This window comes from Protopterus annectens, chromosome 5.part0 (genome assembly GCF_019279795.1).
Source record: "Protopterus annectens isolate FY-2018-M chromosome 5.part0, PAN1.0, whole genome shotgun sequence".
Classification (NCBI taxonomy): domain Eukaryota; kingdom Metazoa; phylum Chordata; order Ceratodontiformes; family Protopteridae; genus Protopterus; species Protopterus annectens.
The window spans coordinates 1819981447-1820008528 of record NC_056735.1 but is presented as its reverse complement, the minus strand read 5'-3'; the positions used below and the strand labels follow the sequence as shown (position 1 = coordinate 1820008528).

General features: G+C 37.3%; 1 protein-coding gene across 44 annotated transcripts in view; it reads right to left on the bottom strand.

Annotated features, from left to right (window-relative positions):
* LOC122801915 (ABI family member 3 binding protein) overlaps positions 1-27082 on the bottom strand; it is a 3486228-nt gene that overhangs the window by 1353203 nt on the left and 2105943 nt on the right. For 36 of the 44 annotated variants that reach the window (XM_044071601.1, XM_044071602.1, XM_044071604.1 and 33 more), the window contains 2 exons: positions 8434-8514; positions 5523-5606 (listed from right to left, as the gene is read on the bottom strand). The exons of 6 other annotated variants lie outside the window; for them this stretch is intronic. In XM_044071601.1, the coding sequence (XP_043927536.1) occupies positions 5523-5606; positions 8434-8514 (165 nt within the window). The remainder of the gene's footprint in view (positions 1-5522; positions 5607-8433; positions 8515-27082) is intronic. 2 more of the 44 variants (XM_044071615.1, XM_044071623.1) reach the window with 1 other exon arrangement.

Sequence of the window (27082 nt, the reverse complement as noted above, 5' to 3'; positions counted from 1 at the left end):
TGTGGAAGGAATAAAGATAAGGAAATTGATAAACTGTGTGTAGATTCTAATTTATTCTCTGACACAACAGATTACAGATATATTTACAAAACCTTAAGCAAAACAGTTTGGCTCCCCAAAGGTGGTGATAAGTTTTCCAAGGGACATCCAAATAACCTCTTATACTGAAATCAAATTGGATTATATTGAAAAAGCTATGCAAACTGGATCCAAACAAAGCACAAGGAGGAGATGGAATTAGTAATTATGACCTGAGAATACTTCAGCAAGAATGTACAGTATATGCGGGGTCTGAATAAAGAGATGAAAACTCAGCAAGAAAAGGAGAGTAGTAGTGCTGAAACTCAATTCATCCTCAAGTCTTGGTGAGTACCTTCAGGAGGTGGACCCTGTTTTCTACAAAATCTCATCAGGGCGACACTGGTATATAGACTGTATTTATATAGCATATATCACAGACAGAAGTAGGTCAAAAAATAAAAAAAGATAGCTGGGTGCACAAGACCCAGGATAAAAAAGTGCCCAATCCTGGCAGGTGCACTGGTGCCAGGACTGGAAAAAATGACAGTGTAGAATCCTCAAAATATGGAAACAGGGTAAGGCCAGGGGAGGATGCCCCCCCTGTTGTAGAAGGAAGTAGCAGTCCACAAAAATCACAAAAACTGATAGGCCAAAAAGAGCCATAAAGACGACAGAGTGGACTATTGAGGATAAGAATGAAATTATGTATTGTTACTATTATGCAAAAAGTCCAGAAATTCCAGACACAAGATATACAAAAAAACATCAAGAGAGAAATTAGAGGAAAGAAAAATACTTCCACAAAAAAAAAACTGTCAGAAGCTTCAAATAAAAATGTGTGGTAATTAAAACAACAGATTTTTGAAAAACAGTATATAGACCAAGAAACTTTGATCTGTTTGGAAAAAGAAGCATCTGAGGAAGTGAAAAAATATAAACAAAACCTAGATATTTTTGAAAAGTATAAAAAAGAAATATGGGCATGGGAAAGAAAGAAAGATTTGATGTGGTGTAATATTTATGCAAAGGCCAAAGCCAAATTAATCAACATAAAGAAGGCAGCCCCAAAGATATTTGAATAGAAATACAGGCAAAGGCATCCAGACAAGAAAAATTTCACAATAAAAAAAAAATATATCACAAAGTGGGAATGTAGAAAAGTAGATTAAAAAAGTAGAAGTTAAAAAAAAAATAGAAGTTTAAGTTATGGAGTGCCTGTGAAGTGAAGGGTTTGATGTAGAACGGCTAACACAGGTTACATCATAGCATGATGGAATGAATCCCCAAAGTAAGGAGAAACAGGAAGATCAGGAGACGTCCGAAGAAGAAATATGGACATGGGAAAGAGAGTTAATATGGTGTAATATCTATGCAAAGGAGAAAGCAAAACTAATCAACAGAAAAAGAGCAGCACCAAAGATATCTAAAGAGAAATACAGGCAGAGGAATCCGGACATGGAAAACTTTACAATACAAAAAATAAGAAGACAAAGAGGAAAAGTAGAAAAGGAGGTCGGTAATGGAGGAGTTAAAGAAATAGAAACTGAGGTTATGAATACCTCCAAAGTGAAGGATTCAGTGCAGAAAATCTAATTCAGAAAGCAGCACAAAAGGATAGTACAATAGAACTCCAAATTAAGAGGAAACCAGTGGAACGGGAAGCAATTGGTCAAGTGCCATATGAAGATATTTTGGATCCTTCCAAAGGAAATGAGTATAAACATTCACTTGAAGCTGGACGGCAAGGGAAGGAACAGGAAACTGTGGAAGTTCTGACACAGTTAATGTTTAGGAGTGATAGGCCAGTGAGTATATGACAGAGCAAGTGATGGCACAGGATGAAATCGAAGAGAATGTGCCACAGGAAGGTGTAACAGAACTTTCTATAGAATCTCCACAGGAAATGGAAAACAACAAATGTGCCCTCAGTTTAGAAGAAAACGAGCTAAGAGAAAAATTGCTTGACTTAATAGAGATAGACATATTAAGATCAATAACAGAAATAGACTGCAGAAGGTCAATAAAACCCAAAAGGTCAGAAGTCTGATAAAACAAATGAACACAATAATTAGGACTGTCCATAGAGATCCATGTGATATAACAGAAGTAAACAGGCTATATTACTGTGCAGCTAAATTAATAACTGATAAAGTTCTATCACAAGAACACGGGGTAGTCTGGGAGAGAAAGGGGAGAAATCGAATACCATCATGGAAGTACGAATAGAGAAAACTATACAGCAACTAAGACAGGAAGTGTCACTGTTAGAAGAGTATGGAAGAGGGGAACAGATCAACAAAAATATAGAAAGATAGACATGATAAAAGCAATGCTCAGTATTAGAACAGATCAGGATCTATCATGTACTGTCGCAGATAAACTAAAAATCTCAGCATAGGCGAAAAAAACATAGAAGATATGCAGATAAATATAAAGGAAAAGTACTAAATAAGCAATTTATTGATGACCCAAAAAAAGTTTTAAAGAGAACTGGAAAACAAGGTAAAGGGAATTGAAAGACCACCAAAAAAAGAAGAAATACATATATTTTGGAAATGTATCTATGAAGATCCTGTGGAACATAACAAAGATGTTAAATGAATAAAAGAAGTAAAAGAAAGAATAAGAGGTTTAAAGGTACATGATGGGATGAAGTGACAGCCAAAAAGATTGAAACAAAGTTAAGAAAAACCTCAAATTGAAAAAACACAGACCCAGATGGAAATCCTAATTTCTGATTAAAAGTATTAACATCTATGCATGAAGATTTAGCCATGAATACGAACTAGTCATATGTGCACCTCAAACAGACACCAACCTGGCTAACAACAGGAAAAACAATGTTCTTACTTAAGAGTGAACCTGCAAGCTACCCTAAAAATTAAAGACCAGTAACATGCCTTCCAACAACATATAAACTATACACTGGAATTGATGCCGACAGAGTCTATAGTTATTTAGAAGAAAACTCAATTATGGCAATAGAATGAAACGGCAAAAAAGAAACTCATATGGAACAAAGGATCATTGCTGTTAAATAAAGTCAAAGTGGAGAACTGTAAAAAGGGGAAAAATTATTTAAGTATGCCATTGACTGAAAAGCATTTGATGGTATCCCACATTCATGGATAAAAGAGTGCTTAAAAATGTATAAGATACATCCTACACTGACCAACTACATTACAGTGACTATGAAACAGTGGCAGACCACTTTGCAATTAAGCCATGATAAAGGACAAATTATTATTCCAGGGATAAAAATTCAAAGGGGGATATTCCAGAGTGACTCTCTGTCACCACTGTTATTCTCCCTTGCCCTTAACCCATTAAGCTGTCTACTTAACAGCTTAGGCCATGGCTATAATTTGGCTCCTAGAAACAACAAAGTGTAAAGACTTCTCATCTTCTCTTAGTCGACAATTTGAAACTGTGTAGCTTATCAGATGAGGAACTGAAAGTACAACTGCAAGTTGTCAAAACTTTTTCAGATGATGTCATTTGGTCTTGATAAATGTGCAAAAGCAACCTTTAAAGCAGGAAAACTGCAGCAGCAAGAAAACATCAGTTTGGGACAAGAATGTGATACAAAAGAACTTGAACAAGAGGGAGTATATAAATATTTGGAAATTGATGAAGGATCGACAATAAAACATGTACAAATGAACTTAGTAAGGTGTACTTTAGAAGACTTAAATTAATCCTGAAAACAGTGCTGACATTTAGGAGCAAAATCCAAGCTATAAACCAATTTGCTCCTCCTGTCCTAACTTACAGACTTGGAGTGATTGGCCCCAAAATGTGTTGGATAGATTAGATAGGAAAACAAGAAGGATGCTTCATGCTCACTAAAATGATTTATAAAAATCAATGCATACCAAGATTATATATTCCTCGTTCTGAAGGAGGGATGGGCTTCCTTGAAATTGATTGCATTTACAGATCTGCTATCGTGGGACTCCACACATATCTGCTGACCGCACAAGACCCAAATATAGTGAAAGTTTTGAAACATGAAGAAAATAAATCTAAGATAACTCCCCTGCTTAGGCTAGCAGAAGCATATCAGCATCAAGCAGGAATTGAAATCAAACCACAAGTGGATAAAAACCAGGCAGCAACTGAATGTACCAAAAAACAAAAGAAAGCATATAAGGTGAAGGACTAGATGAGAAGGCAAGAAATGTGGAAAATGCATAAATATAGTTGTAAGTAATGAAAACTTGTGGAAGAACCTCATGTTGATCAGGAACGGATGCAGAAATGGCTAAGGAGAGGTGAATTCAAATCAACAGATGAAAGGTTAATATTGGCACAAGACAGTGGGCTGCATACACATTAGTTTACAAAATCCATTGAACATGTGGGAGAAACAGACAAATGGAGGTTTTGTAAAACAGAACTGGAAACAGTTGCACACCACATTGCTGGCTGCGACATACTAATGGCAGAAGGACTGTATACTGAAAGGCATAATAATGTGGCGAGACTGTTGCACTGGGGATTGTGCAAACATTATGGTATTGAAGTGGCTGAAAAACACTGGAAACATGAACCACAAAGCATCATAGAAAATTATGAAGTCTACATCACATGGGATCATCCATTACTAACAGTTCAAAAGACAGATGTTAGAAAACTGGATATAGTGGTCCAAAAAAAGAAGACAAAAGTAGCACTGATCATTGAAATTGCCACATCCAGTGACTACAGTGTCCTGTGTACAGAGAGACACAAAGTTATAAAATATCAGGATTTGCAAGCAGAAATGAGAGCAATGTGGAAGAAAGATACCCAGATAGTTCCAATAGTAGTGGGAGCAATGAGTCTTATAAAAAAGAGTCTACAATCATATTTAGATATGCTAGAAATACATGTTACTCTTTACTAATTGCAGGAGTCATTACTGGGCACACTGCTGGTGGTGAGAACAGAACTTTTGGCTGACATCAAAGAGTGAAACAATACTAATTTCATGAACTTTAATTACACTTTGACTTAGGAATGGGGTCCATTCCTGTCATGGTATTAGAAACCCAAAAGATTTGGGGAAATTAAAAAGGGAGATACCATTATAGCTATTTTTTAATATGTTGTATAAATATAGGTAGATTCCTCAAGATTGGAGACATGCACTTATTAAACCTGCCTTTAAGGGAAACTGGAGTAGGACAAACCCAGAGCCATACAGACACTTAAGAAAAATATATTAAACAAATCTAATTATATCAATATATATATATATATATATATATATATATATATATATATATATATATATAGATTGATAGATAGAGGCGTGTATCTCCCTCTCTCTCTCTGTATATATAGATTTTATATATATATATATATATATATATATATATATATATATATATATATATACACACACACACACACACACACACACACACACACACACATACTGCTGTCTATGTATACGCACGCACACACATACATTTGGCAAAGACGTATTTTGGAACTAATGTACTTTAAGACATTACCAGATAAACTGCTTGCACTTGTCACATCATCTTTTGCAGACATTACAATGTTGTCACTTTGTTGTTGTGGAGTTTCTGTAAGAGCTGAAAGAAAAAGCTGTGTTTACCATTTGGAATTCTGGTTCTATGGATATTTAGATGAGTACCTGCATGCATGCCGTGGACTGGTACAGAGCAACAGTGACAGGAAGCCTTATACTCGATATGATATGGAGTTTCTGTTTCCATATCTATCCGTTAAGCAGAGTGAAAAAAAATAAAACATGAAACATGCCGTGAACTGATGACAATGATGAGGTGAAGCTTTGAAAAAAAAAAGTTTTAACAGCTAGATTAGATGCAGATCTTTATTCAGAAACACCTAGATAAAAACATCTGATTAGTTTAAAAAAATTACAAAATGATGTGTTAGTAGAATCTCAGCTTTGTTCAATTGTTTTTCTGCTGTGAAAAGACTGAACAAGCAAAACGATCCTGCAGGAAAAAATTCTCATTATTATACTGTACTACTTCTGCTTTTTATTTTATTATTCTTTGGCTACCCTTAAATTAACTGATTACTTGGGTAATGCCCGTTGCATGTCTGCCTACCTTATTTGTTCATACTCTGCAGTATGCCTTATTTTCTGCAAGCAACACATGCAAATTATTTATCTTGGGACTCATAGTGCCGAGTCCTGAGATATGGAGACCAAATAGCCAAAAACCCCGACTTACATATATTAAGTACAAAACTGCCATTTCTCAGACTATTCCCTTTCCTCTGAGGTACAGCATTCTAAGAGCTGACAAATATATATAAGTTTGTGGGAGTGAGGGGTGCAGAGCAATTGCTCTCTACAAAAAAACAAGTTTAAAGGAGAAGAGCAATGATTGATATTCACTCTTCCCCAGCATTTCAGTCCTTTTTATTGGTAGCTTGGGACTCAGCAAAGCTAGTCTCAAGATGTCAATAGGGAGCCACATTGCTTATTTTCTTCAATAAGTTGCCAGTACTAGATGTTTGCAAAAATGGACCAGTAGGATAAGATCACTCAACAAGTCAAAAAAGAAGCAAATCAGTAAAATAAATAAATACTGGTTTAACCATTTCTATCAATTTAGCTACAGTTTAATGATTTTTATCAAGTAATATTCCTATGCAGTTACCTTCTATCCTATCTATTCAATATGCCTGTATAATATCCTGCAAATGTTTTTTTAAGTGTATGACAGAACCTATGGAACTTACTTTAAATATGCCTATGCGTGTATATATGTATATATATATATATATATATATATATATATATATACTGACACATATATATATGTATATATATAATATATATATATTATATTTTATATATATATATATATATATATATATATATATATATATATATATATAAAATGTGTATGTATAGGCATGTAAATATATGTATATATATATGTATATATATATATATATATATATATATATATATATATATGTATATATATATATATATATATATATATATATATATATATATATATATGGGTCTGGGTTACAACGTCGACAGATGAGAAGACCGACAGCGAAACCACCGACGCCAGAAGATCAACGGACGAAAACACCGACGCGGAGAACACCGAGATGGGGAAAGGATGTGTAAGTATGCGGTAGTGACGGACGTTAGGGTGCGAGTAAGGTAAGTGTGCGATGTTGACGGTCTGTAGGGGTAGGGAGTTAAGTGAGTTAGGGTTAAGTGAGTTAGGGTTAGGGTTAAGGAGTTAGGGTTATGTAAGGGTGCAGTAGTGAATTTTTTGGGTTAGGGCGGGTTAAGTGAGTTAGGTTAGGCGGTTAGGCTAGTGTGCGATAGTGACGGACCTTAGGGTTAGGGTTTCGGTTAGGGTTGTGGATAGTTGTGTATGTAAGGTTTAGTGTTTGTTTGTTAGGATTTAGGTGTGCTTGTGTTGTGTGTGTGGTTTTTGGTCAGGGAATGTGTTTTGTTTATTGGTTGTTGTGATGATGTGTTGAGTGTGTGCGGTGTTGTGTTTGTGAACTGTCGATGATGTGGTGTCGGTGATGTCGTTGTCGATGTTGTGTGCTGTCGGTGTTATAACCTAGAACCATATATATACATGTATATTTACACACATCTATATTTATAGTAATATTTATATCCATCTCTATTACTACATACTCTAATTCAAATTTCCAATACACCAAATACCGTCCACCTAATACTACATGAACTTTGTTTTATGTTATTTTTAATAAATTTTCAATGTCTTTTGGGGGGGGTTGTTTTCATTCCACATCCACTATTTTAATATACCTACACTGAGACAGTGAGGAAAAGGAAAAATCCTAAGTCCACTGTAAGCAAACTTGCATTGACATATCTCTGAGCCGGTAACCACAACTACAGCATTCCTTCTTTATAGACTGCTAGCCGAAACTTCAAAAGTGAATCACACAAAATTCCTTTAGTATGCTTAACAAAATGAGATGCAGATTGTCAATTTTAGACAATTCTGCATACATCAAGCAAAGACATCTATTTATTACTCCAGTACTCAATGTACATTGAAAATTCCAAATTTAGTACTGTAATAATAAGCATAAGTTCACTGTATTTTAAGTTGTTGGTTGTATAAAGTGAATCTCTTTGTAAACCTAAGCAACTGACAAAAGAGTTTCTCCCCAGGCCTCCCTGAATATGGTCTTCTGCCCAACTGTACCATGGCTACTGACAAAACAAAGTGAATACAAATAAATAAAAAGAGTGACAACATTTTGACAAGTGCAGAAGCAAGAGGTACAGACACAAGATATAAAACTTATTAGTATAGTTGGACATACTGCAGCTGAAATGGAAATGGTTCTTAATTCATTAAGCAAAAGTTAGGTGAAACAAGTGAATGTGTAAGTAGCTGCCATTACCCTGTATTCCTGCTCCTTTTGGAAGTGAATTAGTTGGTTTTGGTTTATTTGGTATATCAGTGTGGGGTATTGCACTTGGACCTGCAGAATAATTTAATGAAGCACTGAATATTTAACAAAGAAAGCACAGAAAGAATACAAAGAAATATGCCACAGGAATGCAATACATGGGAAAACACGTTTTCTATAGATATAGCACAATGTTTCTAATAATTTGAATATGTATAGCTGCAGAATCCAGTCTGTCAATACTTTTCACAAATTTCATTCTCTCCACAAATCTGAATGGAAACAAAGTTGAAACTTAGAAATATGATGTAGAAAAATGTTTTTAATTTGTTTTGGAATTACTTTTTTTCAATCTCAAATATTACCAGTTCAGAATGAATCATGTTGATTTTATAAATTACCATTATGTTTCTAAGTTTTTACAACAAAATGCAGCATAGCACTTAATCTCCATTTCTTCTAGACAGCAGTTCCTATGAATCTGTTTTATTCATAGATAAATGTTGACTAGAATGCAGAAGAATTCCTATTTCTTATAATAAGGATCACTGAATTATAAAAGCCTTTGTAAAATGCTAATTCAAACATTAAAAACTGACCTTAGCTTCTTGTACCATCTAAATAACGGTATATCAACAGCACAACTAAATTCATTCTTGAAGTGATATAAACTGACAAACTGGTATGTTGTTGACAGTCCATGGGGTGGTCCACTAGCTCTTCAAACACTACTGCGCCAGACACAAACATGTGAAGGGGAATAGTGAGGCACCAGTATTTATATAATTCCTTCATCATGTCAACATTATTTGGGGAATTTTTTTGTGTTTCTGAAAAGTTGTCCTTAAAAGCACTACATATATATATTTTCTATATTTCCCCTTTCCTTAACCATCTACCAGCTCCTCTCCTTGGTCACTAGGTCTAGCGGATCCGCCTTAGCCTCCCTTAGTCTCAAAACGATTCACATCCAAGGCTGGTGAAGAGATTGAGGAGACTGGTGTAGCATCATACTACTGCCAAGAAATGTGCCCTGACCTCCTCTCACCCTATAGCAGCCTTGACAGCACCACAACTGTGGCCAACGTGAGGTGCACTGTACATCCCTTGCAGCTTGTCCGGCTCTTAATGGTGCTACTGCAGTGAGGCTAGACAACCCCCCTCCCCCCAGGATGGTTGCGCTGACATCAGATACTCACTCCCATCCTCCTCCCACTAACCAGTCCCCACCTCCGTGCCCATGCTGCTATCTGAACCTTGATAAAAGCACTAAAATTCTTCAGTGCCCAGACCCAGTATCCTGAACCATGTCACCTGGCATAAGCAAGACTTGTCTTCTTTAGTAATCCTGTTAGTGTAAACTGTGCTAGGGATGTGTAGCAGTTAGTGTATGACCTTTAAAACCATATCTTAAATGATGACTGAATAAAGGGATTTTAGTTCATTGTTTTCACTAATGTGGATCCAGGTTTCAAAACATCCTCCCAACTTCAGTGCTGGAGTCACAAAGTCATACTGCTTTTATGGTTAAAAGTTAATACTGCAGCTTATCACTGACTTGTATGTCTAAATTTGTTTTAATCACCCCTTAACTATCAGCTCTTACCTCTTCAGGTCTGTCACAGTTTCATATGTAAATAGGTTAATTCATTGGTTCACAGGTAGGTACTAGGCTATCGGCCCAAGGGCCTAAGTAAGCCTAGCCAATAAAGTTCCCTGGCTTACACCAACCCAAGAAAGTTAATTTCCTGTGCCCCTGTCGAGCAGAGCCACAGAAGTGATCCCGGGGTGTATTTCCTATTTCCCATCCACTCATCAAGATTTTTCTTGAAGAGTGTTAATCAGGAACTTTGCTTGACATAGATGGGTAGCCTGTTCCAGAGTATGGGACGTCTCTGGGCCAGAAATCTATCCCTCCAGCAAATCCTGTTTATTGTGGTGACAAGGTTTAGGTCCCTAGAGTGTGTAGCTCGGAGGGATTGGGATTTCTTTAGGTGTAGCATGTCCAACAGCTCTGGGTTTGACATAGCTTTATATGTTAGGCAGAGATCACCTCAGAGTAGGTGATATGCTACAGAGTATAGCTGGAGATTTTTGAGACGATCAGTGTAGGGCATCTGTTTGATGCCAGTAACTCTCTTTGTGAGGTACTTCTGTGGCCTTTCCAGCTGCTGCAGATGTCTTGTGAGGTACATTCCAAAAGGGGCGTTGTACTCTATAATGGGTCTAATGAGTGTTGATTAGAGGATAACAATGACCTCTTTTTTCCTGGATGAGAACCCTTTTGTGATGAGGTGTGCCATGTAGAAGGATTTCCTGCCTACTGTGGCAATGTGATTATCAAAGGAGAGACTACTATCCACCTGGGTCCCAAGGTCTCGTATCACACATTCAGTGCTAAGAAGACTGCTGCCTATGTGGTAGCTCATGGGTAGATTGTTTTTACCAAAGGGGATAATGCACTTTTTGGCACTGAGCTTGAGGCCATGGCTCTGACACCAGGCATCTGTCTCAGTGAGGCCCCTCTGTAGGATGTCCACATCATTTGGGGAATCTACTATAGCTCCTAGTTTGCAGTCATCTGCAAACTTCGTTAGCCTGTACTTCAGAGAAGTATATACCAAACAGGAGAGGTCCCAGGACTGAACCCTGTGGTACTCCACTTGTCACTGGTTTGAAGTCAGATTTGGAGTCTGCAACTTTTACAGTGTGGGTTCTGTCAGTGAGCCAGTTGGCAGCCCATCTTGTGACATAGGGATTTATACCTAGTTTAGTGAGTTTAGATATAATTCTAGAATGGGGGATGGTGTTGAAAGCCTTGGCGAGGTCAAGATAGGCTGTGTGAACCACCTTACCCTCATCTACGGCTTTGGTGACTGCCTCAAAGAAGTTGACCAGGTTCAGGAGGCAAGATCTGCCTTTCACAAACCCGAACTAGGTGGGGTCCAGAGTTTAGAGGTTACCAATGTCTTTGTTTATGAATTCCATGATTATATGTTCCATGGCCTTGAAGACCAGGCTCATCAGGCTAATAGGGCGATAGTTCCCAGGATTAGTGGTGGCTCCCCCTTTGTGAAGTGGGATAACTGTTGCTGTGCGCCATTCAGTGGGCACAAAGCCTGACGTGAGGCTATGATTGAACATGGTGCTTAGGTGGGGAGCCAGTTCGTTCTGAAGTTTGTGTAAAATGCAGCCTGGGATGTTGTCCGGTCCCATGGATGCTGTGTTTTTGGCTTTAGAGAGTGCTGCTCTTACCTGTGACTCTGCATTCTTTCTGTATAGATATGGGCCCTTTAGGGGGTGAGAGGGGGGTAAAGTTAGCACTCAACCTATCTGCCAGGATGTTGGCAATATCAGTTGGTTCTGTAATTTTTGTGCCATTGTGCTGTAACTCAGAGCAGATCTGGGTGTTGCCATTGAGATTCTTGACATAGCTATAGAATGCTTTGTGGTTGTCCTTAGAATCAGTGGCAATCTTGTTTTCATAGCTAGCTTTGGAGGATCTTATAAGGGATCTCAGCTTCTTGCTGAGGCTGACCAGGGAGCTCCTCCATTCATGGGATTTTACTCTCTTTTGCAACAATTTCTTCCTTCTGTTGTAGGGTTTGTTTATGGCAGGGGAGCTCCAGATTGGCTTCCTTTCTTGGAGGATAGCATCTTGCTTCTGTTTGGGATAGCACGATCCATGTAATTGTCATTGTCCCTTGTCTCTTAATTAATTTTTCTTTTTTGTTTGTTTTGTATTCTGATGTGTCTCTACCACTGCATTAGTATATTCTCATGTGCTGCATTTTATTATTTTAGCAGGCGTTATGACTTTGTCATTATACGGTGTAAACATTGTGCTTGTTTCTAGTGATGTTAACCAAAAGTAGTGTTGATAACTTGTCTGTATTTTTTCTTAAACGGACAATAGCACAATTCAAAAGCAGGTCTGTAAGTGTAAAAAGATCTCCATAATACAGACAGAACTTCTAAGACATTCGATAAAATGCAGTTCTTAATTTGGCGAGGGACAAAAGTACTAATACTTTACAACTAACAGAAGACTTACAGTGTCAGCATAATGCTTCAAATGCCATACATTTATTACAAGGAATACCACTTATGAGGAAAAATATTTTGTAGCTTATTGGCAGAAGAAAGGTCTGAAGACTGCAAACAAGTCAGGTTATATTAGGTTAGTTTGCAGGAGAACATTTATATCTCACAGAGATTCAAGCATGGGTAGAGGATGCCACTCTTAACAAGCTTTAGTTGGAAAAAGCAACTTCAGATCTACACAGTGCTAATTTCACGGGACCTGACTGTGCAAAGCATCTGAAAGCCAATTACGGATACAACAGTCAAGGGATAACACTGGAATGCACATCAAAAGACCAAAAAACAAAGTGGATAAGTAGTGGGAATATCCACAGAACACTATATTTCATACTAGAACAGCACTGCTACTGTACTGTGCATAGCTCACAACCTCTTCACTCATGAAATCTGGACAAAGCCAAAAATAATGGGGGACAAAGGCCCAAAAACAGGGACACATTTTTAATATTGCTATTTTTAAACTTAAAAAGTTGCTACAATATGTATTTCCAAACAACTTTTGAAAACTGAAATAAATGAGCTGGATAAACAAATTAAGCATAGTGTGAGACAAGATCAAGAAAATTTATATAAAGATATTGAGCTTAATAGGAAACCATTTTATAGATACACAAGATGTGGAAGGAATAAAGATAAGGAAATTGATAAACTGTGTGTAGATTCTAATTTATTCTCTGACACAACAGATTACAGATATATTTACAAAACCTTAAGCAAAACAGTTTGGCTCCCCAAAGGTGGTGATAAGTTTTCCAAGGGACATCCAAATAACCTCTTATACTGAAATCAAATTGGATTATATTGAAAAAGCTATGCAAACTGGATCCAAACAAAGCACAAGGAGGAGATGGAATTAGTAATTATGACCTGAGAATACTTCAGCAAGAATGTACAGTATATGCGGGGTCTGAATAAAGAGATGAAAAGTCAGCAAGAAAAGGAGAGTAGTAGTGCTGAAACTCAATTCATCCTCAAGTCTTGGTGAGTACCTTCAGGAGGTGGACCCTGTTTTCTACAAAATCTCATCAGGGCGACACTGGTATATAGACTGTATTTATATAGCATATATCACAGACAGAAGTAGGTCAAATAAAAAAGATAGCTGGGTGCACAAGACCCAGGATAAAAAAGTGCCCAATCCTGGCAGGTGCACTGGTGCCAGGACTGGAAAAAATGACAGTGTAGAATCCTCAAAATATGGAAACAGGGTAAGGCCAGGGGAGGATGCCCCCCCTGTTGTAGAAGGAAGTAGCAGTCCACAAAAATCACAAAAACTGATAGGCCAAAAAGAGCCATAAAGACGACAGAGTGGACTATTGAGGATAAGAATGAAATTATGTATTGTTACTATTATGCAAAAAGTCCAGAAATTCCAGACACAAGATATACAAAAAAACATCAAGAGAGAAATTAGAGGAAAGAAAAATACTTCCACAAAAAAAAAACTGTCAGAAGCTTCAAATAAAAATGTGTGGTAATTAAAACAACAGATTTTTGAAAAACAGTATATAGACCAAGAAACTTTGATCTGTTTGGAAAAAGAAGCATCTGAGGAAGTGAAAAAATATAAACAAAACCTAGATATTTTTGAAAAGTATAAAAAAGAAATATGGGCATGGGAAAGAAAGAAAGATTTGATGTGGTGTAATATTTATGCAAAGGCCAAAGCCAAATTAATCAACATAAAGAAGGGAGCCCCAAAGATATTCGAATAGAAATATAGGCAAAGGCATCCAGACAAGAAAAATTTCACAATAAAAAAAAAATAATATCACAAAGTGGGAATGTAGAAAAGTAGATTAAAAAAGTAGAAGTTAAAAAAATAGAAGTTTAAGTTATGGAGTGCCTGTGAAGTGAAGGATTTGATATAGAACGGCTAACACAGGTTACATCATAGCATGATGGAATGAATCCCCAAAGTAAGGAGAAACAGGAAGATCAGGAGACGTCCGAAGAAGAAATATGGACATGGGAAAGAGAGTTAATATGGTGTAATATCTATGCAAAGGAGAAAGCAAAACTAATCGACAGAAAAAGAGCAGCACCAAAGATATCTAAAGAGAAATACAGGCAGAGGAATCCGGACATGGAAAACTTTACAATACAAAAAATAAGAAGACAAAGAGGAAAAGAAGAAAAGGAGGTCGGTAATGGAGGAGTTAAAGAAATAGAAACTGAGGTTATGAATACCTCCAAAGTGAAGGATTCAGTGCAGAAAATCTAATTCAGAAAGCAGCACAAAAGGATAGTACAATAGAACTCCAAATTAAGAGGAAACCAGTGGAACGGGAAGCAATTGTTCAAGTGCCATATGAAGATATTTTGGATCCTTCTAAATGAAATGAGTATAAACATTCACTTGAAGCTGGACGGCAAGGGAAGGAACAGGAAACTGTGGAAGTTCTGACACAGTTAATGTTTAGGAGTGATAGGCCAGTGAGTTCTCATATGACAGAGCAAGTGATGGCACAGGATTAAATCGAAGAGAATGTGCCACAGGAAGGTGTAACAGAACTTTCTATAGAATCTCCACAGGAAATGGAAAACAACAAATGTGCCCTCAGTTTAGAAGAAAACGAGCTAAGAGAAAAATTGCTTGACTTAATAGAGATAGACATATTAAGATCAATAACAGAAATAGACTGCAGAAGGTCAATAAAACCCAAAAGGTCAGAAGTCTGATAAAACAAATGAACACAATAATTAGGACTGTCCATAGAGATCCATGTGATATAACAGAAGTAAACAGGCTATATTACTGTGCAGCTAAATTAATAACTGATAAAGTTCTATCACAAGAACACGGGGTAGTCTGGGAGAGAGAGGGGAGAAATCGAATACCATCATGGAAGTACAAATAGAGAAAACTATACAGCAACTAAGACAGGAAGTGTCACTGTTAGAAGAGTATGGAAGAGGGGAACAGATCAACAAAAATATAGAAAGATAGACATGATAAAAGCAATGCTCAGTATTAGAACAGATCAGGATCATGTACTGTCGCAGATAAACTAAAAATCTCAGCATAGGCGAAAAAAACATAGAAGATATGCAGATAAATATAAAGGAAAAGTACTAAATAAGCAATTTATTGATGACCCAAAAAATGTTTTAAAGAGAACTGGAAAACAAGGTAAAGGGAAAAAAAGAAGAAATACATATATTTTGGAAATGTATCTATGAAGATCCTGTGGAACATAACAAAGATGTTAAATGAATAAAAGAAGTAAAAGAAAGAATAAGAGGTTTAAAGGTACATGATGGGATGAAGTGACAGCCAAAAAGATTGAAACAAAGTTAAGAAAAACCTCAAATTGAAAAAACACAGACCCAGATGGAATACCTAATTTCTGATTAAAAGTATTAACATCTATGCATGAAGATTTAGCCATGAATACGAACTAGTCATATGTGCACCTCAAACAGACACCAACCTGGCTAACAACAGGAAAAACAATGTTCTTACTTAAGAGTGAACCTGCAAGCTACCCTAAAAATTAAAGACCAGTAACATGCCTTCCAACAACATATAAACTATACACTGGAATTGATGCCGACAGAGTCTATAGTTATTTAGAAGAAAACTCAAATATGGCAATAGAATGAAACGGCAAAAAAAGAAACTCATATGGAACAAAGGATCATTGCTGTTAAATAAAGTCAAAGCGGAGAACTGTAAAAAGGGGAAAAATTTAAGTATGGCATGGACTGAAAAGCATTTGATGGTATCCCACATTCATGGATAAAAGAGTGCTTAAAAATGTATAAGATACATCCTACACTAACCAACTACATTACAGTGACTATGAAACAGTGGCAGACCACTTTGCAATTAAGCCATGATAAAGGACAAATTATTATTCCAGGGATAAAAATTCAAAGGGGGATATTCCAGAGTGACTCTCTGTCACCACTGTTATTCTGCCTTGCCCTTAACCCATTAAGCTGTCTACTTAGCTTAGGCCATGGCTATAATTTGGCTCCTAGAAACAACAAAGTGTAAAGACTTCTCATCTTCTCTTAGTCGACAATTTGAAACTGTGTAGCTTATTAGATGAGGAACTGAAAGTACAACTGCAAGTTGTCAAAACTTTTTCAGATGATGTCATTTGGTCTTGATAAATGTGCAAAAGCAACCTTTAAAGCAGGAAAACTGCAGCAGCAAGAAAACATCAGTTTGGGACAAGAATGTGATACAAAAGAACTTGAACAAGAGGGAGTATATAAATATTTGGAAATTGATGAAGGATCGACAATAAAACATGTACAAATGAACTTAGTAAGGTGTACTTTAGAAGACTTAAATTAATCCTGAAAACAGTGCTGACATTTAGGAGCAAAATCCAAGCTATAAACCAATTTGCTCCTCCTATCCTAACTTACAGACTTGGAGTGATTGGCCCCAAAATGTGTTGGATAGATTAGATAGGCAAACAAGAAGGATGCTTCATGTTCACCAAAATGATTTATAAAAATCAATGCATGCCAAGATTATATATTCCTCGTTCTGAAGGAGGGATGGGCTTCCTTGAAATTGATTGCATTTACAGATCTACTATCGTGAGACCCCACACATATCTGCTGACCGCACAAGACCCAAATATAGTGAAAGTTTTGAAACATGAAGAAAATAAATCTAAGATAACTCCCCTGCTTAGGCTAGCAGAAACATATCAGCATCAAGCAGGAATTGAAATCAAACCACAAGTGGATAAAAACCAGACAGCAACTGAATGTACCAAAAAACAAAAGAAAGAAGGCAAGAAATGTGGAAAATGCATAAATATAGTTCTAAGTAATGAAAACTTGTGGAAGAACCTCATGTTGATCAGGAACGGGAAAGGTTAATATTGGCACAAGACAGTGGGCTGCATACACATTAGTTTACAAAATCCATTGAACATGTGGGAGAAACAGACAAATGGAGGTTTTGTAAAACAGAACTGGAAACAGTTGCACACCACATTGCTGGCTGCGACATACTAATGGCAGAAGGACTGTATACTGAAAGGCATAATAATGTGGCGAGACTGTTGCACTGGGGATTGTGCAAACATTATGGTATTGAAGTGGCTGAAAAACACTGGAAACATGAACCACAAAGCATCATAGAAAATTATGAAGTCTACATCACATGGGATCATCCATTACTAACAGTTCAAAAGACAGATGTTAGAAAACTGGATATAGTGGTCCAAAAAAAGAAGACAAAAGTAGCACTGATCATTGAAATTGCCACATCCAGTGACTACAGTGTCCTGTGTACAGAGAGACACAAAGTTATAAAATATCAGGATTTGCAAGCAGAAATGAGAGCAATGTGGAAGAAAGATACCCAGATAGTTCCAATAGTAGTAGGAGCAATGAGTCTTATAAAAAAAGAGTCTACAATCATATTTAGATATGCTAGAAATACATGTTACTCTTTACTAATTGCAGGAGTCATTACTGGGCACACTGCTGGTGGTGAGAACAGCACTTTTGGCTGACATCAAAGAGTGAAACAATACTAATTTCATGAACTTTAATTACACTTTGACTTAGGAATGGGGTCCATTCCTGTCATGGTATTAGAAACCCAAAAGATTTGGGGAAATTAAAAAGGGAGATACCATTATAGCTATTTTTTAATATGTTGTATAAATATAGGTAGATTCCTCAAGATTGGAGACATGCACTTATTAAACCTGCCTTTAAGGGAAACTGGAGTAGGACAAACCCAGAGCCATACAGACCCTTAAGTCGACTTTCCTGTTGTGGAAAAAATAATGTAGTATTGGATAAGTTATTGTCAAAATTGTAAAGGTTGGGACTTGAAACCATATATCAGCATGCATCTGTTTAAAATAGATCTATTACCACCTGTATGTACCCGCGGTGGTGGTGCTGCGGTAGCGTTGTCGCCTCACAGTAAGACACTGTCCGGTTTGATTCTCAGCTAGAGTGTCTTCTGTGTGGAGACATGCATGAATGGGCGTACCTTCGTTGAAGGTTGTGCATCAGGCCTGGCAAGCCGGTACGTAAAAATCAACTGCCAATCATTAGCGGACCAGAGTTCCGCTGTGGCAACCCCTAACCGGGAAAAGCCAAAAGACACAAATCACCTGTATGTAACATGATGTTCTATAACATTAAATAACAGCTATGAATGCAAATTTGTGATGTAATTTACATAGATTTAACTTCAGCATTTGATAGGGTAATACATAACACACTGATCAATAAATTATAATAACTATGTATGATTTACTCTTGACAAAATTGACAGCAAGTATCATACAGCAACAGGACAGGTGAAATCCTTAGTTACTGTCAGGGTGGCTTCTCAAGGCTCTGTCTTAGGCTCATATTTGTTTAGATTGTATCTTTCAGATCTATCTTTTTCATCTGAGGTGTTCTATCATATATATGCAGATGACTTGAAATTGGATAAATATACTGTATGTGTTACAGATAGCGCATGTGTACAAAAGAACTTGAAAAAAATTGACCATTTAGGTATAGCAGAATAATATGTTGATAAATACATCAAAAACTAGGCATATGAGATTTTGGAGACATAAACTGAAAGGTGAATATTTAATGCAGCATACAGTGACTGAAACTGTACCTTCATTTAAGGGCTGGTATAAAGATAAATCCAACTTCGAGTTTTTCTAATTATATCAACCAATTGGTTATTGCTAGTTAGAAAACCATAGGTTGTATAAAAAGATTTATAAAGTCTAGGAAATCAGAAATGATGAAGTCATTGCTTGTTAGTTACATTAGACCCAAACATGAGCATGGAATAACAATATGGAAACTTTGTAAGAAAACTAAGATGAGTAAACTGGAAAGAGTACACTGGAAATAGGCCAAAGGCATCCATGGCTGTGAAAATTTAAGTTATCATGAAAGACTAAAAAGTACTTACATATTATCGCAACCAGATATTGTTGCTTGCCAATGTGATAAACCTGAACTGTTACAAAGAGCATGAAACACTGAAAGGGGCTATTCAAAGTCCTTATTGTTGAGGAAAACAGTTGCATTACTTTCAGGAAAAGAGGAATTGGAAAAAATCCTCTTCCCGATTTGCGTGCGTTACAGATGCATACTTTCACTGTCATGGCTGCTATGGAAAGCATACGAACTGCAGGAAACAACTGTAGCTCATCGTAAGCCCATTCATGTCTTCTGCTGTGTGTTTTCTTAATAATACATGATGTCTGTGAACTGTAACCCACACAAGATAGGGACACAATTTCTACAAAGGGTCTAACAGCTACTTTGAAATCACTATAAATTAGTTATTAAGAAAACGCACACTAGAAGACATGAATGGGCTTCCGATGAGCTACAGTTGTTTCTTGCATTTCGCATGTAACGTTTTATGTTTCTTTTATTTTTTAAACATGTCTGTGTCCCCAATCCTTTTCACGCATCTAGGCACATGTTAACGTCTGCAGTGCCCACATTTCTGTCTCATATTTTTAAAGTAGTCACAGCTATGATTCCCAAATGAATGTATGACCGTCTCTTGACGGGACTTGCTGGCACAAAGAAGGAACGTTCAGCAGGCAGATTTGCAGGAAGCAACATGGTGCCAGTAAACACCATGAAGAAACAACAACAGTATATTTTGTAAATTGTATTGATAGCAGTTCAGAAAACAATCTGTACTCGTAAAGAAAACACACTACATTTTAACAACATTAACGGACATTTTTCATGACCGGAAACCAGCGGCTATTGTGGCGAAAATCTGGTTGTGATAATATGTAAGTACTGACTAAAATATCTGAATTTATACAGTGCCTCATATAGATATTTAAGAGGGGACCTTACTCAGGTATATAGGGCATTTAGAGACAACTACCACTGGGAATGTTTGGGGTTATCCAAAATTAGTACAGAATCATCAGACAACCTATGAAGAAGATTCTATAGGAATGAAAAATATACTAATTGGTTCTCTGAGACAGTAGCTGATGCATGGAACAAATTACATTAAAGGAAGTACTAGTTTAGATATTTTTAAGAACAACCTGGAAACTTACTATGGGAACAACTGTTGTGGTATATTGGCAGGCTAGAAGGGCATACATGCTCATGCTTTAAATATTTATTTGTATGTATGTATTTTCTGAAGGATAAAAAGTCTGAAACTCAAAAGTCTGTTATTATTTTGTGAATTTCACTGATTTGCCAGAAAACTACAATTTATATGAGGAGCAGATCAAAAATATGAGGTGAAAATCTGGACATTTCAAAGGAGTGTTGTGCATGAAATCATGATTGTCCTTCTACTGTAGTAAAAGTAGTATATAAGCAGCTACATGGAGTGCCAAGACAACTAGTGACAGACAGCTGTAAGTAAGCAATGGGTAGGCATCACATGTCCAGTGAATGAGTACACAAAGTGGCCATTCTGGTCACCATATAAATGGGGGTCGGGGGAGGGAGGGACAAAGCAAAAAAGGGGAGTAAAGAAAGCAAGAGTAAAAACAAAATGGTAACCAATATTGAACGGATGGTTGGGGAAGGTGGGTATATATCTTGAATAATAAAGCCTCCTTTTCATTACTAAAAGAGAAAGGTAGATGGGGAAGAATGCCTTTTGGTAAGAAAAAGTGAGAAAGTACAGTTGTGTAAGTAAACTTACTGTAACACCAGATATTCAGTTGATCACTGCTGCAGTAGCCTTAGCTATATGGGTTATATCCTACCAATGATATAACAGCCAACCAGCTTCCAAAGTTTCAGGTCACCTTCCACACACTCAAATCATTACACAACAAGAACTGAGCGAAATAAAAACACAGGTTTGAACACCAAGCCTTTCATTTCATTCATGCTTATTGAGAAAGGGAGGCTGTGGCACTGAGAGGACATAGCTAGAAGTAAATATACATGTTCATATATACGTGTGTGTGTGTGTGTGTGTGTGTGTGTGTGTGTGTGTGTGTGTGTGTGTGTGTATATATATATATATATATATATATATATATATATATATATATATATATACACATATATACATGTCTGTGTGTGTAAATAGGTCTACTTTCCTTAAATAAAAGCACGTTTAAACTAATGTCACTTACCCGAGCTCATCCTCCAAAGTGGCATTCCACCGAACACACAGACTGTCGAATTCCTTTCCTGTGAAAGGAACCACTTGGTCACCATGGTGAACTTTTGCCCTCTCTTCAGTTTAGTGTGACCTTGGAGTTGATATATTTAAGGGGGTGGGGTGGATGTGTGTGGGGGTGAAGCCTCCCACTTTGGTGGGCTTTGTTTTGCTTCGTTTCGGTGTATTACCATGGTATTACCGTGTTTTCTCTTCTGACAAACATCAGAACTGGGATTTGAAAAGATAATGGTTGCTAGGACCAAAGAGACGTCAGATATTATTGTTTCTCTCTCATGTGAAATTCTGACAGAGATATCATGAGAATCATAGATGCTGTAAGACCTACAATCTTGAGGTATTCCCTCAGGGTGACTGAAGTCTGAATGGAAAGCCGTAGAAATAGATGGAGATATAGATCTATTTTTACTATGGAACAAAAGCTTTTTGAACTAAGGTGTCTTGCAGACACCTCAAGAACACAATCCTGTGAGAAGTGGTTAAAAAGACTTTTGCATGTTCTCTTGGAATTCCATTTTGTGCAAGAGATCTCTGACCCAATGAGAGATTCTTGACACTTTAAAAAATACTCTGCAAGATAAGCAAGTCATTTAAATATGGAAAATGTGGATACCCTGCAGCCTTCAAAGAGCTTTAACTGGAGCTAAACACTTTGTGAGCAATCTTGATGTTGTGGATAGTCTATAGGGTAGAGAACTTATCCATTCCCATCATGGTATTAGAAACCCAAAAGACTTGGAGAAATTAAGACAGAGAAACTAATAATGTGATCCAGACACACAAAATCTTAAGAAACGCATTGAGTCTAGATGAATGGGGATGTGATCTTAGGCATCTTTTAAATCTAGTGTTACCAGGAAACTTAAGGAAGAAGGGGTAACTGGTTGCGAAGTGACAGCATTCTGAACTTGGGTATCATTACAAATTGGTTTAGGAAGAAATATCCATAACTGGAATAAAAGCATTTTGTTTCTTTGGCGCCAAGATAATCCATGAATAGAATATTTTCCCAAACTGGGAAAAAGGAACTAGCTCTATCACTCCCTGAGACAATATATGTTGAAGGACGGGGAAATAGAGGAGTCTGGTCAGGGGGATGAGGAATTACACCCTGTAAAGGAGGAATTTCCTCACACTTCCATCTGACACATTTATGAATGATCTTCAAAACCTATTTGTCTGAAACTGTTGCCAAAGAGAGAAGAAGGGATTCAGACAGTCTGGGAGGGAGGGAAAATGGACTGTCAGTCTGGGCGAAGGGGACAAAGTCCTTTAAACAGTCATTTTGACTAGTTGGACTGGCCTTGTTTTTGTGGGGTTCCTGTATGCATTTTGGAATCCCCTTGCCATTTATTCTTAAATGTCTGTTTACCAACATTTTAATGATACTGTTTATTTTGTTTCTTTCCAAAACTGGATGAGGGCTTAGAGAATCTCTTAGGAAATTTGTTTGGAATAGGAGGGCGGAAAAATCTTAGCGATCCCTGAATCAGCTTACCCTGTCATCACACTTTCTGATAACCTCTGAACCAGAGGAACTAAAAACTAAATCTCTCTCTCCAAAGGAGGATAAACAATCTCATTTTTCACATCTTCCGGAAAGTTCTGAGAATGCAACCTGGCAAACCTCCTCAAAAGAGTACCAGTGGACATAGCCCTGGAAGATGTATCAATATAGTCATACACATGCACTTTAAACAATGAGTTGTGACCTGTAAAATGGAAATAATTAAACCATTTAAAGCAGATTTTTTCCTAAGAAGAAACAACAGACAAAACATTTCTCGTACTTAACAAACTTGACAGAATAAACTTTAACATGGGAGCCTGACAGTTCATGATTCTGAAAATCAAAGTTACAGATGCATACACGTTTTTCCCATACTTATCAATTATTTTCCCATCCTTGTTATATATTGAAGGACTGGAATTAACTAAATGTTCAACAATGGCAGGATTAACTAAAGCTTGTTGGGTCAGGTTTGAGATGGTTGCATAAAAACTTAAAAGACTGAGGAACTTTACACAATCTATCTACATTTTTTAGGGGCAGCAGGCTGACTACCATGAAACTTGTAGGCAGTGATGCACACATCCTCCAAAGCTGACAGCAATGAAGCAATGGGTGAAGGATCTGGAAATTTCATTTGTAACAGCTCATAGTATTTCCTGAGGGACTGAAAAACATCAGTGTTCTCCTGCTGAAAACAGAGATACATTCTGGAAATAGACTTAGGGAAAAAGAAACCCTTCACAAGGAGAATGAGATACTGTGTGCTCCTCTGAATCTGAATCAAACAGTATCCTTGTCAACCTCTGCCTCAGCAATTTTAGTCTGCTCGTGTGTAATAGCATTAAATCTTCATTCTAGAGAATCAGTTGTACAATGAGCTTCTACATGATGCACAGTAACAGTGCTTTGAGATAATATTTCCCATATTTGCTGCCATGGTTCCTTTCCCCACACCGCTTTTGAATGTATATTCCAGTTATTCTTTTGCTATGTAGTCAAACATGTAACTAAACCATTTGCTACAGACTAAGATTCCATGTAAATATGATATGTTCTTGGTGTTTCCTGTATTAAAGCTTGAAACACTACATATAGTTTAGCATATTGGCTACTCTTACCATCTACCAACTTAGTGGTAGGGTTGTACGACACAGCTTTCCAACACCCTTTGTTTCCTACACATTTTGCTGATTTTTCAGTAAACCAGGCATATTGCCTTTGCTGCAGTGATATCTGAGCAAAAGGTTGTCCCCATTTAACTGGATATTCAACCACTGAATTTGTTCCAGGTGACAATTGTGATTGTGATTAATCAGTCACAGGTATCTGAGCTATTTTCTCATGTAACATAGCCACCCCTCCTGCACCTGTTTTAGCATGATCCTGAATGTACTATTTCCATTTAATTGCACTGGCTTCCTGTGTGTGTCCTATTCTGTGTGTTTTGGGTGAACACCTTACCCATTGCATAATGAGAATTTCAGATCTTAAAGCTATAGTATGTCCTACAAGCAATTGTTCAGTATCTGCAAGAGCCCAGTAACAAGCTAGTAGTTGTTTTTCAAAGGGAGTATACCTAGTCCCAGCTTCAGGTAATGTTCTAGTCCAAAATCCCAGAGGCACTCGCTTTGCACCTTGTTTTTCCATAAGCTGCAGTTAGCATATTGATCGTGTACTGACACATGCACCTCAACTTCACCTTTTTGCATGGGCCATAAGTCAAGAGCCTGTTGTATAGCTTGCTTAACTCTTTCAAATACCTGCTGGAGTTCATCTTCCCAGCTAAATTTACACTTTTTTCCTCATTACATTGTAGAAAGTAGAAATTATTTGATTCAAATGAGGGATGTGTTTTCTCCAAAATCCAAACAATCTAATGAATTGCTGTGCCTGTCTCTTATTTTGAGGAGTTGGGAATTCTAAAATATTTTGCCTAGCTTTTGGTAAAATCTCTGTGCCCATGATGCCATTGGATACCCAGAAACTTGACAGTTTGAGCCAGTCCTTAGATTTTAGCAGGATTAATTCCTCAGCCCCCTTGGATTTCATGTGTTCATTTACATTTTGTAATTGCTCCTGCACTATCTTTTCATCTAATCCCTGAATCAAAATGTCATCTGTGTAATGAGATATTTGTATATCTTTTGGAACTTGCATTTCATCAAGATGTTCAGCCACTACCCTGTGACATATGGTCAGGCTATGTAGGTAACCCTGAGGTAATCTTGTAAAAGTATATAGCCTACCTTGCCAAATAAATGCAAATTGATCATAATTTTTCTCAGATATTGGTATGGTGAAAAGGGCATTTGCTAAGTCAATTACAGCATACTAAGTTCCCTCATGTTTTTGTATGTTTTCAATCAGTGTGATAGTATCCGAAACTGCAGCCGTTAGAGGAGGAGTCTATTTATTCAGTTTCCAATAATCTACCATCCTTCTCCATGAACCATCACTTTTCTTTACCAGCCATACCGGATTTCTCCATGCAATAGTGGTTGTGTTTTAAAACACCTACATTCAGTAAATCTTGAATAGTCTCTCCTATCTCTTTATGCCCCCTGTTAATGCAATATTGTTTCATGCTCCATACCTTAGTAGCCGAAGGTGATTCTACCAGTGGTGTTTCAATGTGTCCCACCATAACAGACATAGCTGAAATGTACAGTTTTGTGCCAAATCAATATTGAACATCTGCAAGAGTCAAAGTCATCCCTTTCAAAATGTCAATTCCAAAATATATTTTCAGGAATAGGTATATTTTCAGGAATAGGTACAATCAAAACAGGATATTTCTTTTTAGTTAACTGCCCTATTTTCATTTCAAGTACTGTGTGAACTGTTTCAGTCTTTTTCCCTCCTAATCCTGTAATAGTGACATGTCCTTTAAACAAGTTTGGGTTTTCATAAATTAAGAAGCCACTGCTCTGGTATCAACCAGGGCTCGGACTCTTTGCTCATTTTATTATACCAATAAATTACAAGATCTACACAAGGTTGTGCATCTTTATGAGCGCATTCCCCTCACCAGAGCTTGGCCAGTTTCTTAATCAAATGTAATGTCAGTTTTCCACGATAAATCGGAATACAACTGAGGCTGGAGTGGTGGGGCTGTTGGCTCAACTGAATCACTTGAGTCCCTAACTGATTCCCCCTTTTCCTTTCCTGACACTTGCACTTCTTGTTTACTGACAGTCTTGTTCCCATCACTCTTTTTATTTAATCCTCTTTTTACAGATATCCCACATACTCTTGAGTATCTGTCCCATTGATTTTTATCCCTACTCACTCCATCCCTAAGTAGGGCAGTAAACATATTTCCTTGACACTTTATTTGAGGCCCCCTTGTTTTCTCTCCTATCTCCACGTTATTCCTGGGTCCCCAGTCTCCCAGTTCTCCTAACTGCCTAATGGCTTCAATGATCTAAACACTCCCAGTCTCCGAATTCTTCTAACTGCCTAATGGCTTCAATGATCTAAATGCTCCAGGGATCTAAACCTTGTCATCACAATGAACAAAACATGCTGGAGGGATAGGTTCCTGACCTAGAGACTCCCCATACTCTGGAATAGACGGCCCTTACATGTCAAGCAGAGCGCCTCCTTGGCCCTGTTCAAAAGGAACCTTGACAATTGGATGGGAGATAGGAAATTCACCTTGGGGATCACGTCAGTTGCCCTGCTAGACAGGGGTCCAGGGAAGTAAATATTCTGGGAAGAAATATCCAGGGAATTGTTATGGCTAGGCTTGTATAGGCCCTAGGGCCGATAGCCTAGTACCAACCTATGAACCTATGAAAAATCTAAGAAGAAAATCCATCAGAAGACCATCAGAGGAAGACAACCACCAACACTTATGTGGGTGCTGATCTGGTAGCTAATACCTG